This window comes from Mus caroli, chromosome 11 (assembly GCF_900094665.2).
Source record: "Mus caroli chromosome 11, CAROLI_EIJ_v1.1, whole genome shotgun sequence".
Classification (NCBI taxonomy): Eukaryota; Metazoa; Chordata; class Mammalia; order Rodentia; family Muridae; genus Mus; species Mus caroli.
In genome coordinates, this window is record NC_034580.1 from 28,171,938 (window position 1) to 28,188,398 (window position 16,461).

Here is a 16,461-nt window from a genome sequence, read left to right on the forward strand (position 1 = left end):
AAGGAAAGGAAAGGAAAGGAAAGGAAAGGAAAGGAAAGGAAAGGAAAGAAAAAGAAGTTTCAGTCTATCGGGAGAGTCTCTTAAACCCGCTGTTTTGTTTCTAACTTATTCTAAAATACAGACACAGACTCATACTTTGATGAGAAGAGTCTGGTCAAGATGGCTGCCCACCCTGTCAGGGGATTCTCTCATGAACTCCAGCACAGGTCACCCCAATGAATGTCCAAGGAATGCCTGAAGTTCTGGGCTGCTGGGAGGAGCCACCCCACCCTCCACACTGGGCCCCTTTTTGTGAAGAGGAAGAAGGAACAGCTCCCCTAAAAGTTCACTTGGTGCCTGCATCCGGGGTGGCCCTGGGGGCAGTTGTCATTGTGGAAGTTGGTGGTTTCCCATTTCCCCTTCCCTCTTGTAGAGTGGGGTGGGAGTGGGATGGCCAACTTCTGGAAGCTTCACCCCAAGGTCTCAACTAGTGTTTTCCCAGGAGACAGGAGACATGTCCTGCCCATGGTGAATGTTTGTGGGAAAACAGACTCCCAGGATTCCAGGCTGACCTAGCTGGAAGAAAAACCTAATCCCCGTTCTTACCAGGAGCCCTCGAGGGGCCACTCTCCAAGCAGGCTGAGGGCCCCCTGTGTCTGAATCTCACCCTTAGCAGCCCTGGTCCTGTCCCTTTTCTCTGGTCAACACACACGCACACACGTGCACACACATGCACATGTACCTATGACCATTCTTCACTCTGGGGCTTAGGGATCTGCTTCATGGCCACTCCCAGGAGAGGCTTGTTCACCTCAGTCTCTTAAGGCCTCAGGTTCTCAGGGTAGGCCTGCCCTTGGGAGTAGCGAGGTGCTCCTGTTTGGAGTCTTCTGTATGGAGACTCATGCCGGCCTAAGCTGGGAGTGGAGCCATTTTGTAAATGTAAATTTGATCCTCAGGACAGCCCCTAACTGAGCTCTAAAGGACCAAGGGTCAGCATCCCTGTGTCACAGAGAGGAAGCCAACACTGGGTGTCACAGTGCTTGTGGCTCTCTGTCTAGTTTATAACACCCTGGTCCCCCAACCATCCTCTGTGTAGTTTCCTGTGCCTGGACAGACAGCTCCATGCCTCGACCTTCGAACGCTTGAAAAGCCCCCTAGACTTTTAGGGACCTCGATCCAGGACAAACTGGGGATTGTGGATTTAGTGATAACAAGGGTGTGAGGACTACACTGGCATGAACAGCCTTAGTCCTACCACACAGTAGAAGGAAATTTTTTTGTTGTTGTTGTTTTGTTTTGTTTTTCGAGACAGGGTTTCTCTGTATAGCCCTGGCTGTCCTGGAACTCACTCTGTAGACCACGCTGGCCACAAACTCAGAAATCCGCCTGCCTCTGCCTCCCAAGTGCTGGGATTAAAGGCGTGCACCCCCACTGCCTGGCACAAAGGTTTGTTTTTTAAATGACGGTTATGTAACTCTGGTTGCCACTGTGTGTTTGAACAGCACACTGATGAGTATTGCAGTTGTTTGTACTTAGTGTTATTTTATAGATTCTTTTTTTTTTTAAATTTTTTTTGATTTATTTATTTATTATATGTAAGTACACTGTAGCTGTCTTCAGACACTCCAGAAGAGGGAGTCAGATCTCGTTACAAGATGGTTGTGAGCCACCATGTGGTTGCTGGGATTTGAACTCTGGACCTTTGGAAGAGCAGTCGGGTGCTCTTACCCACTGAGCCATATCACCAGCCCTATTTTATAGATTCTTAATTGGATTTATAGATTACTGGGCCGGGGGCTGGAGAGATGGCTCAGCGGATAAGAACACTGACTGCTCTTCCACAAGTCCTGAGTTCAAATTCCAGCAGCCACATGGTGGCTCACAACCATCCATAATGAGATCTGACACCCTCTTCTGGAGTGTCTGAAGACAGCTACAGTGTAGTTATATAAAATAAATAAATAAATCTTTAAAAACAATGAAGTATATCTTAAAATAACTATTCTGTTTGTTGAATATCAACAGTTGAAAATATTAAAATCATGTTCTACAAAAAAAAAATCTTTAAAAAAAAGAGATTACTATATCAAATGAGCCTGCCCCTCCCCCCTTTTTTTTAAGACAGGGTCTCACAAACAAAAAAACAAAAAGTCCCAAAGCATGCTTGCCTCATTCCCGAGTTCCGCAAGTGTGTTCCTGAGTCCACACCACACCTAGGACTTTACTCAAAGGGTGTGGGTGGGGAAGACTCCCTCGACCATGATTTGATCGTAGGGTTTTGTCTTGCAGCTGATTTTGGTGTGTCTGCCAAGAATGTGAAAACTCTGCAAAAGCGAGATTCCTTCATAGGAACGCCTTACTGGTGAGTCGCGGGGCCTCTGGGGAACTGATTAGCAGGCTACATGGCAAGCCTAACACCCCGTGGTTAGTTGCCTCTGGGTGGATTGTGTGTGGGACACACGGTGCCAGTTCAGAGCCCCTAGTCAGCCGCTCAAAGTGTGTGTGTCTAGTGTCTGCTTCTCTTCTGGGTACTCCTACGCCTAGCACAAGTGGCTTAGTTTCCCCACGCCCTCGTCTGTAAACTGGGGTTACAGTGGAAAGCACCCCACTAATAAACTAAACCCAGTCCCTGCAAAGGTGCTTCAGCTCTTGGTTTGTTTAACACTTGTACTGAGTTTAGGGTGCTGGCTATGGGCGGGGCTACATGAGAACAATGTAAATTCACTTCCTGTCCTCATGAGAAATCTCCCTGGGCCTCTCTTACGCCTGTTGTGTCTTGTCCTTTTTCAAAACTATAACTTAAAATAAAAACCACCTATGAGAAGAGAGCTCTCTTGTAGAGGAAGACACCTGAAGTCTTGCTTTGGCCTCAGCCTGCAGATGTGTGGAGCTGGGCCCCCACCTTCCCACACCTGCAGTGCAGCCATCTAGGGTCAGGCATCCAGTCTCAGGCTTATGCATCCAGGCCCAGGCTCAGACATCCAGGCTCAGGCTGCAGGAATCCAGGCTCAGGCTGCAGGCATCCAGGTTCAGGTATCCAGGCTCAGGCATCCAGGCTCAGGCTGCAGGCATTCAGGTTCAGGAATGCAGGCTACAGGCATCCAGGCTTCAGGCATTCAGGCTGCAGGCATCCAGGCTCAGGCATCCAGGCTCAGACTTAGGCATCCAGGCTCAAGCATCCAGGCTTAGGCATCCAAGCTCAGGCATCCAGGCTTAGGCATCCAGGCTCAGGCATCCAGGCTCAGGCATCCAGGCTACAGGCATCCAGGCTGCAGGCATCCAGGCTCAGGCATCCAGGCTCAGGCTTAGGCATCCTGGCTTAGGCTGTAGGCATCCAGGCTCAGGCATCCAGGCTCAGGCTTAGGCATCCAGGCTGTAGGCATCCAGGCTCAGGCTGCAGGCATCCAGGCTCAGGTATCCAGGCTCAGGCATCCAGGCTCAAACTTAGGCATCCAGGCTCAGGCATCCAGGCTTAGGCATCCAGGCTCAGGCATCCAGGCTTAGGCATCCAGGTTCAGGCTGTAGGCATCCAGGCTCAGGCTTAGGCATCCAGGCTCAGGCTGTAGGCATCCAGGCTGCAGGCATCCAGGCTCAGGCATCCAGGCTCAGGCTTAGGCATCCAGGCTTAGGCATCCAGGCTCAGGCATCAAGGCTCAGGCATCCAGGCTCTGGCTCAGGCATCCAGGTGACACCCCAAGCCCAAGCTCTCACTCAGTTTCACACCTGATTACTTTGTGTTCTGTTTTTACAATTGGCCATGGTGTTCAGCCTCTTCCTTGCTTGCTTACTACTCTTAACTCTTTCTCTCCCACCCCTCCCGTTATTCCTTTCTCTTCTCTCCCATCCCCCTTTCTCTCTGTGATGTCCTGTTCTGTCTACCCCACTGTCCTACCTTGTTTGGTTTTTGCTGGAACCTTCGCCCCTCTGCCCTCACCTACCTGCCCCTTCCCCAGGACTCTGTTCTGGATGGCTGCTGCCACCTTGTGGCGGGCTCCAGGAACTGCAGCGGGCCGAGACCCTTGAGGAAGACAATAGGATGCCAGTAATTCAAATCATGGCTTCAAATACTGCCAACCTCCAGTGTGGTGCTGGTGGTGTTCGAGACGCCGAAGCTACAAGCGGCATCCACGGAGCCCCAATTCTTAGCCCTTATTGTTCCTTGGTTGGCTCAGGATGGCCCCTGAGGTGGTGCTGTGTGAAACCATGAAGGACGCCCCCTATGACTACAAGGCTGACATCTGGTCGTTGGGCATCACACTGATTGAGATGGCGCAGATCGAGCCCCCACACCACGAGCTCAACCCCATGCGGGTCCTGCTCAAGATTGCCAAGTCGGACCCTCCTACCCTGCTTACACCCTCCAAGTGGTAAGGAGAGCTGTGTAATTCTGGAGGGTCTGAAGCCACTCCAGAGACGTGTGGTGCTGGGGTCTGCGTGTGCACAGTGGACTCTAAAGTCGGGGATGGGGGGAACGGAGGAGAGGGCCACCTCCAGGCCTTTCTGAACTGCCCTCCTGAACTATACAAAACCGTAGACACGAGAGCAAGGCCAGTTAGCCGGGACGAGATCCCGTTATGTCCCGGGACATAGAGAACAGGATCAGAGCCCAATCAGCCATATGGCCGGGCTGGGAATGGGGACTTAGGTTTAGATTCTGACACTGCCATGCTCATTCCCTACCCAGCTTATGTTCCTTTTAGACGTCTGTGTCCTGGACAGTGGTGTGCATGATAAGACGGCTGTCCCATGGACCCTGTCTCCACACACCCAACCCTGGGTGTGTGGTGCCCGGGCTGTGGCTCACTCCTTACTTACACCTGTCCTCCAGGTCTGTGGAGTTCCGAGACTTTCTGAAGATAGCCTTGGATAAGAACCCAGAAACCCGGCCCAGCGCTGCACAGCTGCTGCAGGTGAGAGAGATTCATTGCATTGTTTCTCAAAGGCACCGGCAAGCTGTGAGGTTCGGTACCCAATGTGAGGAATGCTCCATGTGTCAGGTGAACTCTTAGATGTGGTGGCTCACACCTCTAAGTTCAGCACCTGGGACAGGCACAGGGTTGTTCATAGAGGCAAGAGGATCACTGCAAGGTTAAGGCCAGCCAGGAGCTTAGCAAATTCCAGGCCAGCCAGAGCTGTTATTTAGAGAGACCCTTTCTCAAAAAAAAAAAAAAAAAAAAAAAAAAAAAAAAAAAAAAAAAAAAAAAAACAGAAGTGGATCCATCGGATGGGAGATTCTGACTTTCCTTCTACACTTCTGGTTCAAAATCAAATGTGTGGCCTTCCTCAAGGCCCACTTTCAGCATGGTGTGTTTGTTTGGGAGACGGAGCTGCTGTCACTGTAAGGTGCAAAGGCCCCAAGCCACTTGGGACCAGTTGCTTCCTGTAAACGGCACCTCCGGTGCCGGAGCATCCGGCCTGCCTGACATGGTCAGGGCAGAGACCAGCTGTCACCCGGAGCCTTGGCAGGAGCCAGGAATTCCACTTCCTAGCTGAAGCAGTGTCTGCCAGGGGATTCTCAGTGCGCAGTGGGAAAGCACAGGGCAGAGGGGGGAGGAGGTCTGTCTCAGTTTACCCAGGTGTCCTCAAATAGGCTGGGGCTTCTCCAGTACCTCTTAAAGTGTAGGGTGGGAGGGATACAGGAGTCTGCCAGAGCTGAGGACAGTGGACTCAAAGGAGAAGTCCCTGCCCAAGGTCATCTGGTTGGAATGGCAGCTTGGGACACATCTTGTGGGCACCTCAGCCCTGTATCTGTTAATCCTTGTCCTTTTGTATCCCATGTGGCTAAGCCACCGAAACTCACTAGAGCTGGTGGCTCAGTCATTCATCTGCACAATTGTCCCTGGCCAGTGTCCTGTTGCAGTTAGTAACCTGGATCTGAAATTAGGGAGGGGTGTGAGGAGTTCCCTCTGTGCCTCCATTTCTCCCTTGGTCGGATGGATAGCCAGGAAGTCTGTGTGTAATGCTTTTCACGTGAAACTGTTCTCAGGCGGACCCTGCTCACTAACGGTTCAGCGACAGTTTTCATGAATTGGAGGTAGCAGGGAGCTCAGGCTTGTCACTCATCATGCCGGGGCTAGCACCTTCTTTCTTGACCACTCCCACTCCCACCCTCACCCTTACCCCCACCCCCCACAGCCAACTGCTCACTCCCTGTCTGCCTTGTTCACCTAGCACAATTGATGACCGTGGTGAGCTCTGGGCTCTCTGTTCCTTCTGTTTGCTGGAATGATCACAGCCAGCCTGTGGGGGCCCCTGGCTTCGTGTCTCAAGTTCAGTCTCCCCCTGACCCCAGACCTTTGTCTCTGCATATCCCTGGATGCTCAGAGTCACTTGAGCCTCAGCCCCCTCCTCAGGTGCATTCTGCAATGACTGCCCATCTCGTCCCTAGCAGCCTGACACTCTCTCTCATTCTCCACCCCTCTCTCATCACGAGTACGATTCCCTCTGCCTTCAGAACAGGCCCAGAATGCACCACCTCCATGCGGCCACTCTTGGAGCTGCCTCGCCATTCACTCGGATAATAGCTACCTTACTGGTTCTGCCATTCTGAAAGTGTGTTCTCAGAGGAACTCTGTAAACAGATTCCAGTCTTCCCTCTAAACAGAGCCCTCTTTGGCATGGCTAGTACTTGCCCTTCTTGCTGCAGAGACAACACCCAGTAAAAGGATCATAGAGGAGAGATTCATTCTGGCTCCTTGTTGTGGAGGTTCTCAGTCCATCATGGTGGGCCAGGCCACTGGTCAGGCGTGTGGTGTTATTTTGAAGGCTGTGGAACCCTTAGGGGTACAGCATGGCTGGGATACTAGAGGTGTCCCTTGAAAGGTCACACCCACCCATTTATGGTGGCACTCTCTGACTCCAGCTGCCATGCAAACAGCTCCCCATGTGCTGCCACAGCCAAGACCAGAGGCACCTCTAGCACAAGGTCACACAGCTGTCAGGGACAGCTCCTGTCCTCATTCTAGTGACTTGGCCACTCTGGAAGCTGCTTTTAATAAGTGGAGGAAAGTGGAGAAAAAAGTCCAAAGCAGGGATGGAGAGATGGTTTAGTGGTTAAGAGCACTGGTCTCTTATCTAGAGGATGCAGGTTCAATTCCTGGCGCTCACACGGTAGCTCACAACTATCTGTAACTCCAGCCCCATAGAATCCATTGCCCTCTTCTGCCTCCACAGCCGCTGCATGTGCATAGTGCACACACAACACCTGTACTCGTAGAACAGAAATAAAGTTTTTTAAAAAATAATAATTAAAAAGAAAAAGGAAACGAGGAAAGACAGAAACAAAGAGAAAGGGGCAGGCGGCAGGCAGGCAGGCGAGGGGAGCTTACTTTGATCTGAGCATCGCCCCCTAGTGGCTTCTCAGCACATAGAGAGAAAATCAGCCTTGGAAAGGACATGTGTTTCGTGACAGCAGAGATCCTGGCCGAAGAGAGGTGCCAGTTGGCACACTGCACACTGCCTCCTCCACGCTGGCATCTTGGAGCCCTCAGCAGAGCTGGCTCTGAGCAGCCATCCCTCCTCCTGGAGGGGTAGACAGTGAGGCAGCTCTGATCCACCCTTCTGCAGAGTCATGAATGCCTGGGGCAGCATAGGGAGTGTTTGCCTGCTGTTTGGCCATTCTGGGAGGTTTCTGGGTCCAGCTCTCTGAGGGACCTCAGCATCTGAGTTGGGTGGAAAGTCGTCTCTACAACCCCAACTAAAGGTGGTAGGCTGAGGCGGCAGTGTCCCTCCCTGCCTTGTCTCTCAGAGCTTAAACATAAATCATGGCCCAGTCAGCCTTGGCAGGGCCGCTTACACACCAACTACCTGCCCTGGGCCCCTTGCAGGGAGCTTCCCTGCTTAACTGGGCCTCCATGAATGGCTCTTCCCAGGGACCTTGAGCTCCATACAGGCAGAGCAGATGGTTCCCTTCAAGAGCTACTAATCTGATCAATAAGCAGGATCTGATCAATAAGCCTTGGTGAAACCTTGTACTCTGAGAACCCTGGCCTGCACTGCTGGTTTGTGCCACGTCTGTCTTAGCTGATACAGAGCAGTGTCCTGTGGTGTCCTGCTCAGGTCACCGTGTTACAGGTTTCAGACACTCTGGGCATCTTGGTTCTTCTCATCATTCCCAGAGAGCTATGTTCTGGTAGAGGAATGGCAGGGGGTGTGACGAGGCTGCCCAAATTGTTCTCCTGCTGCTGACGTGGCACTGGTGATGGCAGTCAGGACAGTAATGGTGGCGCCATCTGTTGGGCAATGATAGTGATTACAATGATGGGGTTATGGTGGTGGTGATGGGACTAATGGTGATTATGATGGTGTTGTTGGTAGTAATGATGCTGTTTTGAATACACACTATAGAGCACACAGAACAGCCAAACTGTTATCTCTACTTTGCAGATAAGCAAACTACAGCACAGAGAGGCTCTCTTGACTTGCCCAGGTTGTCTGTGAGAGCTGGAGTTTAATCCCAGGTGGCTTTGGCTCCCGTCACCTCGTCAGCACACTTAACCCTGCACATCCCAGTGACCCGTTGGTTAGTTCTGTGAGAAGCCCACTGGGGACCACTGGAAACATGCAGCAGCCAGAGTAACGAGCTCCTGGGTGGGGGTAGCAGAGCTGAGAGTAACCTGGGAGTGAGTGGCTCACCATACCCAAGGCTGTGCATGCCGCCCAGACTCCCTCCTCGCTTCCTTTGCCTGCCTACCAGGCTGTCTGCCAGGCACAGGCTCTGGCCTCCAGTCCCAAGCCTGGCACAGGGTCTTTAGAGGCTGTGTCTCTGCCTAACACTCGGTACCAGGGGTTTTCCCTAACCTTGCCCACACGACTCCTGGGTCCCAGCTTGGATGTGACAGCTCCCCTCTCAGGAAGGCCACAGAGAGACTACAAAGCTCCCACCAGCCTCCAGCCTGTCAATCTGTCGTGGGTCTTCTGACTCCCTTCGGTGAAAGGCCTGACCTGGCCCTGGCACATAAGGTCACCTCCAGGAATAACTCCTGTGTAACTGGGCAGGAAATTCACAGTTCCACTGGATTAGATGAACTGAGGTCAGATGGGTGCAAGAAAACGTGGCGGACATAGCTCTTTAAAGACATGACATTTGTAGCTTCAAGGGGAACAAATTGAGCAGGGAGTGGCCTGCTGCCTGTCCACTGGTGACTGTTTGGTTTTTTGTTGTTTTGTTTGTTTGTTTGTTTGTTTGTTTGTTTGTTTTGAGACAGGGTTTCTCTGTGTAGCTCTGGCTGTCCTGGAACTCACTTTGTAGACCAGGCTGGCCTCGAACTCAGAAATCCGCCTGCCTCAGCCTCCCAAGTGCTGGGATTAAAGGCATGTGCCACCACCGCCCGGCTTTGGTGACTGGTTTTTATGGTGCTGGGGACTGAACTCAGAACCTCACACACATTAGACAAGCCACTGCTCCTGCTCTATACCCAGACACAAAGGAAACTTTTGTTTGATTTGGTTTTCTGTGTGTACTGGGCAGGGCACACATGCGCCATGGCATAGCATGGAGATGAGAGGACAGCTTGTGGGAGTCAGTTCTCTCCATCATCTGGCACATAGGGAATTAAAACCTGGGTCTTCAGGCTTGCCTGCTAAGCCATCTCACCAGCCCCTGGAACATTTAAATGCACAAATGGAAAGGAATAGTTTCTCATGGAATTTTCCAGGTCTGAATATGTTTTTTTTTAATGTTTTAATATGGGGGGAGGGGGCGTGTTTTGCCTGCGTGTCGATCTGTGTACCTGTGTGCAGCACTCATGGAGACCACAGGAGGGCACCAGCTCCCCGGGCCTGGAGTTACAGATGGTTGTCAGCTCCCAGGTGGTTGCTGAGAATCGACCCTGGGTCCTCTGGAAGAGCAATCAGTGAATTTAACTGAGGAGCCACCTCCCCAGCCCCCTGAATGTGTCCTTAAAGTGTCAGAAATGTCATTTTTAGTCATTGAAAGAATGCTCCAACATTTTTGTTGACACCATTCATCCACAAATAAGATTTCTGATAACAGCAGTGGGTTTCAGCAGAGCCTTCTTCCCATGAACTCCAGATGAGCAAATCCAACCCAGCGACACCCCTCAGCCTCCAGTGTTCCTCTCCCTCTGCCCCTCATGACAAAGGAGGCTGAGTGGTCCCACTGTGGCCACTCCTTGTGCCAGGGAGGAGATATCTGCGTATTTGCTCTTCATGGTGCTTCTTCAGGGTGCTTTAGGCTAACCAAACATCCCCAGACCTTAGCTTTGGGGTTTTATAAGGTCTATTTAAAAAAAAAAGAAAAAAGCATGCCCTTAGAGTTCAGTCACTGCCAGGAAACTCTACATTGCCTTTCTAAAAACCAAATAGATATTTCTGCCCAAAGACAACAGAGGCAAGATTGTCCTTAGCTGGTCACCCAGAGCAGGAAACACCCCCCACATGGCCAGCAGCAGCAGGATGGTCCTTCAGTGGGACTGGGCAGTGGAATCAGAAAGGAGTCGGGGTGGAGATCACGATAGAGATGCCGCTGAGCATCTGTCCCAAGCACTGACCCTGCTGAGCCTCGGGACCTCTGCTCAGTGCAGGGGATGAATCATCACATCTGCTGCAGAGCATAATTCTGGAGACTGGGGGTTGTGGGGTGTAGCCCTGTTGGTAGACGACTAGCCTACTAGCCTAGCATGCCCCTTTGAGTTCAACCCCTGGCATTGCATAAGTTTGGTATATTGGTGCATGCCTGTGATCCTAGCACCAGGGGACTGGAAGCTCAAGGCATCCTTGGCCACAGAGAGTTTGAGGCCAGCCTGGGCTGCATGGAAACCTATCTCAAAAGAAAAAAAAAAAAGTAAGACAAGTAAATCATAGTGACACAAAGTTACCGAGCTTATTGAGTAAGTAGGAAGGCGATGTCTGCCTAGTCAGAGGATGGGTCTGTGAGAGGCACACACCTGAGCCCACAATGATAGCCACATATACAATTTGAAGCAAGCTAAATTAGCAGTTAGTTCAGGGCTAGGATGTGCAGCCATGCTCCTTATCACAGAATTCTGTCCTTGAAGAGACTGTGTAGGTACATGGGAGGGCATCTCAGTTACTGTTCTATTGTAGTGATAAGACACCACAACTAAAGCAACTTATGTAAGAATGGGTTTCTTGGGGGCTTCAGTTACAGAGGGTTAGAGTTCGTAACCATCAATTAGGGAAGCATGGCAGCAGGCTGAGTTCAATTCCCAGCACCCACGTGGTGGCTCACAACCATCTATAACTGTAGTCTCATGGGATCTGATGTCCTCTTCTGGTGTGCAAACGTACATACAGACAAAATAACCATGTACATAAAGTATATAAATAAATACATTGAAAAAAAAAGAAACATAACTCCAAAGCTTCAGCGACAAGCCTCTTCCAGTGAGGCCACACCCCCTAGTCCTTCCCAAACAGTTCCACCAACAGGGGACCAAGTATGCAAGCATGAGTCTATGGGGACCATTCTCAACTCGGAGCGTCACACACTATATACTCCCTGTGTTCCGTAGGCTTATGGCCGTATCAGAACATAAACCATATTTAGTCTGTATATTAGTCGGGTTCTCTACAGCAACAGAACTGAATGGAATGAAACCTCTGAACAGGGGCAAGGCTAGCACAAACAGACGACATCATCCCAAGGACGAACATGATCTGGACCCTGACTTTACAAGGCACTTTCACATGAATCGTCTCACTTTATCCTCATGACTTCCCATGGCTTCAGCATGACTGTCTCTGTCTGTCTGTCTGTCTGTCCTTTGGAGACGGCTCAGCAAGGAGGAGTGGCATGCTCGGGGTCACACAAGCTTTAGTCGAAGAGTCAGGTGTTCCCTCTACATGCAGGGCTTCCTGACCTCCTGCAGGGCTTCTGAGTTCCCCTTCCAACTTCAAGTTCACGTGTTGCCTTGGGACCAGAGTTGTTCCTTCAGGACCAAGTCCTGCAGCTATTCCAGCCCCACACCTGGCTCCAGATGGCTCTAACGGAGGTGTGTCTTCTCCTCAGCATCCCTTCGTCAGCAGAGTCAACAGCAATAAGGCTCTTCGGGAGCTGGTGGCCGAGGCAAAGGCGGAGGTAATGGAGGAGATTGAGGATGGCAGGGAGGACGGAGAAGAGGAGGATGCTGTGGATGCTGTTCCGGTAAGTCTGAGAAACATGGGGGTGGATGGGTGGGCCCCAGCTGCCCCTGGGAGGGAGGCTGGGGGAGGATTCTTTTCTGCCTCGTGGGGCCAGCTGGTTGGAAGTCCCCTGAAACCCTAGGGTGCCCAGGTGAGGCTGAGCAACTGGCCAGGTCTAAGTTCTGGAGCATGCAGGACCCAGAGCTGTCCTAGGCTCCCTGGACTCAATCTAATCCAGGGGCTCCTCTTGGGGGATTGTTCTCCCTAGAGAGTCCCCAGTAAACCAGGGCTGAGTTGTCACAGAGCTGACTGCTCCCCACTCCCACCCCCCAGGACCTTCACAGTTTTCGCTGTTGAGACAGAGTCTTACTGTGTAGCCTTGACCGGCCTGGGACTCACTATGTAGGCCAGGCTGACCTTGAACTCAGAGACCTGCCTGCCTCTGCCTCTGCCTCCTGAGCGCCTACATTAAGGGTAGGTGTGTACTACTGTGCCTGGCTCACTAAATTTCTAACTTAAAATTTTTTAATTAGAATTAGGCTTCATTGGAAACATTTAAAACAAAAATCTGGTTTTGGTTCTTACTCAGATGGAAGAGGTCCCAGGCCCCTGCCCCATACCCAATTGTCACCCCTGTAGCCTTCTTTCCATCTTCATGCCACAAATAGGCATCTATTTTTGATCCATAGAGATCAGTATTTGGTTTCAACATAGCAACATTTTCAATACTCTCCACCCCACAAAAAGGGGAATACATGGTGCAGGCAGGCTGAAGACAGCCCTAAGTGGGTTGATTGATTGGCACTTTATGAATTTTTTTTTTTTTTTTGGTTTTTTTGAGACAGGATTTCTCTGTGTAGCCCTGGCTGTCCTAGAACTCACTTTGTAGACCAGGCTGGCCTCGAACTCAGAAATCCGTTATGTAATTTTTCAATGTGACCTAGTTGCCATCTAGAAATCAACAGTTAACGTGAAAAGTCAGATTACTAAAATGGCCATGTGGCCCAGTTGGTAGAATGTTGGCCCAACTAAAACTGGCATGGCGGTACACACCTATGATCCCAGCACTTGGAAGATGGAGACAGGAGGATCAAAAGTTCACGGTCATACTCACCTACACAGTAGGTCTAAAGCCAGCCTGAATATCTGAGACCCTGTCTCAAAAACCAAAAGAAACAAATCAGATCGCCAGTATGTGTTGAAATTGGGAGAGCTGGCCTTGGGTAAGAAAAGGCCGCACACTGTGACAGTCTGCTGGGCCACAGTCTGTTTTCCTTAGAGGACAGGAGCAGCTGTTAGGTGAAATTACAAGTAGAGAAAGGAGTGGAGACTTCGCTCTGGTGGTTTAAGAAAGACTGTGGGGAGTGGTGGAGACGAGGCTCAGTGGTCCCTGCTCTGCGCTGCTCTGCTGGCCTGTCACCTATGGGGCTAAACCACTACTATGGAGCCCCAGCAACTCAGCCTTGGCTCTTTTCTAGCCCCTGGTCAACCACACTCAGGACTCTGCCAATGTAAGTCAGCCAAGCCTCAACTCCAACAAGATTCTCCAGAATTCTTCTACCCCCCTGCCTCCCAGCCAGCCTCAGGAGCCTGTGAACGGGCCCTGTAGCCAACCCTCTGGGGATGGACCCCTCCAAACCACCAGCCCTGCAGATGGGCTCTCCAAGAATGACAATGACTTAAAGGTGCCTGTTCCCCTCCGGAAGTCCCGGCCACTGTCCATGGATGCCAGAATTCAGATGGATGAAGAGAAAGAAATCACTGACCAGGATGAGAACCCCAGTCCTGCAGCCAGCAAGTCCCAAAAGGCCAACCAGAGCCGACCTAACAGCAGTGCCCTGGAGACCTTGGGTGGCGAGGCTCTGACCAACGGTGGCCTGGAACTCCCCAGCTCTGTCACTCCAAGCCATTCTAAGAGGGCCTCGGACTGTAGCAACCTGTCTACCTCAGAGAGCATGGACTATGGCACCTCCCTGTCTGCTGACCTGTCACTGAACAAAGAAACGGGCTCATTGTCTCTCAAGGTAACGTCACCTGTCACCCTGGGGCCAGGGCAGGCATGTTGGCCAATGTGCCATGCTCAGGTTCCATTCTCAAAGGCAGGCAGGAGCTATTTGCATTGTATTTGATTTGTGTATTTGTAAGAGGCACCAGGGGTGAACCCAGATCTTGGTGCATGCTTAGCAATACATACTCACATGCACACATGCACATGTGTGTGCACGCACATACAGCCTCTGACTTTAAAGGATTCATGAATTTGGGTCTTTAAGATTTTTAGCTCACCTCATAGCTTAACCCCCCACACTGAATCAGTATAAGATAGTAATGTTATGCAGTTAGTGTGGGTTCGAATTTCAAAGTTTGATAAGAGTTCAGTAAAACTGGGAAAGAACATTCCTGAACTGGAGGTTCCCTGGCTTGGGGGCAGCTCTGCGACAAGTGCTGACAGATATATTCAGTGAGGGTGCTATCACTCCCCTCTCTGACCTCCTGACTGGCAGTGGGTGACAGTAAATAGTGTAGCCACCCTGTGCAAATGCTTTAAAGAGAACCAAAAGGCTGTTCCTTCGCGCCATTTCCAAATGGGCAGCGGAGACTCAAAGAAGTTGGCAGCTGGCACAAGGCTGTGTGGGTGAAGACAGGGAGGTGGTCAGACTTTGGGCTGGGCTCCTGGCCTTGTGTGCCTTTAGCCCTCTCCTTGTCCAGCAGCAAGGAGGAGTCACCCCCTTCCTTGTCTGCCTCCAGCAGTTCTGCTAAACTTACTGTTGGCCACCTGAACCCCCAAACACAGCTGATGTGGGAGATCTGGGGGAGAGAGTGATTGACGCTGTGCACTTCCCTGTTACCTTCTAAGATTTGCTCAGTACAAAACACATGGTAGGAAGATGGCACATCTGTCAAGTGCGAGGCCATGAGGGTAGGAGCAGCTGACAGCCCCGTAGCAGCAGCTGGAGCAGAAAGAAGCTCGCTCAAGCGGGAGCATCCTTGGAAGCTTGTTGTTTTATTTCTTCAGAACGGACACAATAGTCATGTAGTTGCCCAACCGTGGCCAGCAGCTTTTATATAGAAGTGTCTTGTACTTGTTGGGCCAGAGATGTGGTCCAATGGTAGAGTGCTTGCGTTAGGTATATGTGGCCCTGGGTTCAGTCCCCAGAACCATTAAAAAAAAAAAAAAGGCGGTAAGTGTCGAGAGCCCAGGTGAGATACTCTGGGCAGAAGCATAGAGAGCAAGGAACCAATTCTTAGCTTGCCTGGTGTACTCACTCCTCTTGAAGGGGCTGGAAAGCCCTTGGCCTATGTAGCAGAGGCAGGGTTAGGCTCTAGTATGAAGGGCCTTTGGAGCTGGTAGAAAATTCAGAGTCAGTGGGCAGGATAGAGGCCATCAGAAAACCAGTACCGGCCCCTCTCAAAATCCTCAACTGAGTTAGAACCGAACATTTCCAACGGGCACCACATGCCGTACCACCATGACACCTTAGAGAGGGCCAGGGAGTCCTCTCCAAGCAGCCTGTGTGGACTGCAGTTATTCGGTCACAAAGCTGGCAGCAGTCAGTGAGGGTGAACACACAGCTCGTTTTTATGTCAGGTCTGGGTTTTGCAAGAAGCCCTTAGTGAGGTAAGAGCCTCATCCCAGCAGAAGGTAAGTGGCCTAAGGCCAGATGCTTAGGCCTTGTTTGGCAAGCTTGAGGAAGGGGGACAATGGATGGCCACATCCTTCTGAGCCCAGGCTGCGGACCTTACTCTAGCTGAGCTCCGGCACGTTCTCGTTGCCAGGGCTCAAAACTGCACAATAAGACCCTGAAACGGACCCGCCGGTTTGTGGTGGATGGTGTGGAGGTGAGCATCACCACCTCCAAGATCATCAGCGAGGATGAGAAGAAAGACGAGGAGATGAGATTTCTCAGGCAAGTCCAGGGAAGCATCAGCGTGGGGACGGGCGGGTGCCCTGGGAGTGCCAGGCATGGACCTTGTGGGTGGGACGGCTGTCGGTCCATAGCGTGAAGTTGGGGGGGGGTGGGGCTGAGGCAAAAGAATGTGTTTGAGACCCTTTCTCCTGCCTTCATGTACTCACACATCCATCTGTCCGTCTGTCTGTCACTGGTCCATCTTCTCACTCATCCACATGCCCAGTGTCCCATCTACCCAACCTCTATACACATAGCCATGTCTCTGCTCCTCTGCCTAGCAACCTAATCCCCATCCATGTATCCACCCATCCATTGGCCTGTCCATCTGTCCTCTCATTCTTCCAGCTGTCTACCCACCCATCTACAGACCACCTGACTGTTCATCTATATTTTCTTCTACTTATTTGTCCATCCATTCATCCATCCATCCATCCATCCATCCATCCATCCATCCATCCATTTATCT

General features: G+C 51.2%; 1 protein-coding gene across 1 annotated transcript in view; it reads left to right on the plus strand.

The window, feature by feature from the left end:
* Positions 1-16,461, plus strand: part of Stk10 (serine/threonine kinase 10) — a 93,096-nt gene that overhangs the window by 53,296 nt on the left and 23,339 nt on the right. Inside the window, exons 5-10 of the mRNA XM_021176958.2 lie at positions 2,269-2,341; positions 4,152-4,346; positions 4,808-4,889; positions 11,972-12,106; positions 13,563-14,108; positions 15,862-15,992. Of these exons, the coding sequence (XP_021032617.1) occupies positions 2,269-2,341; positions 4,152-4,346; positions 4,808-4,889; positions 11,972-12,106; positions 13,563-14,108; positions 15,862-15,992 (1,162 nt within the window). The remainder of the gene's footprint in view (positions 1-2,268; positions 2,342-4,151; positions 4,347-4,807; positions 4,890-11,971; positions 12,107-13,562; positions 14,109-15,861; positions 15,993-16,461) is intronic.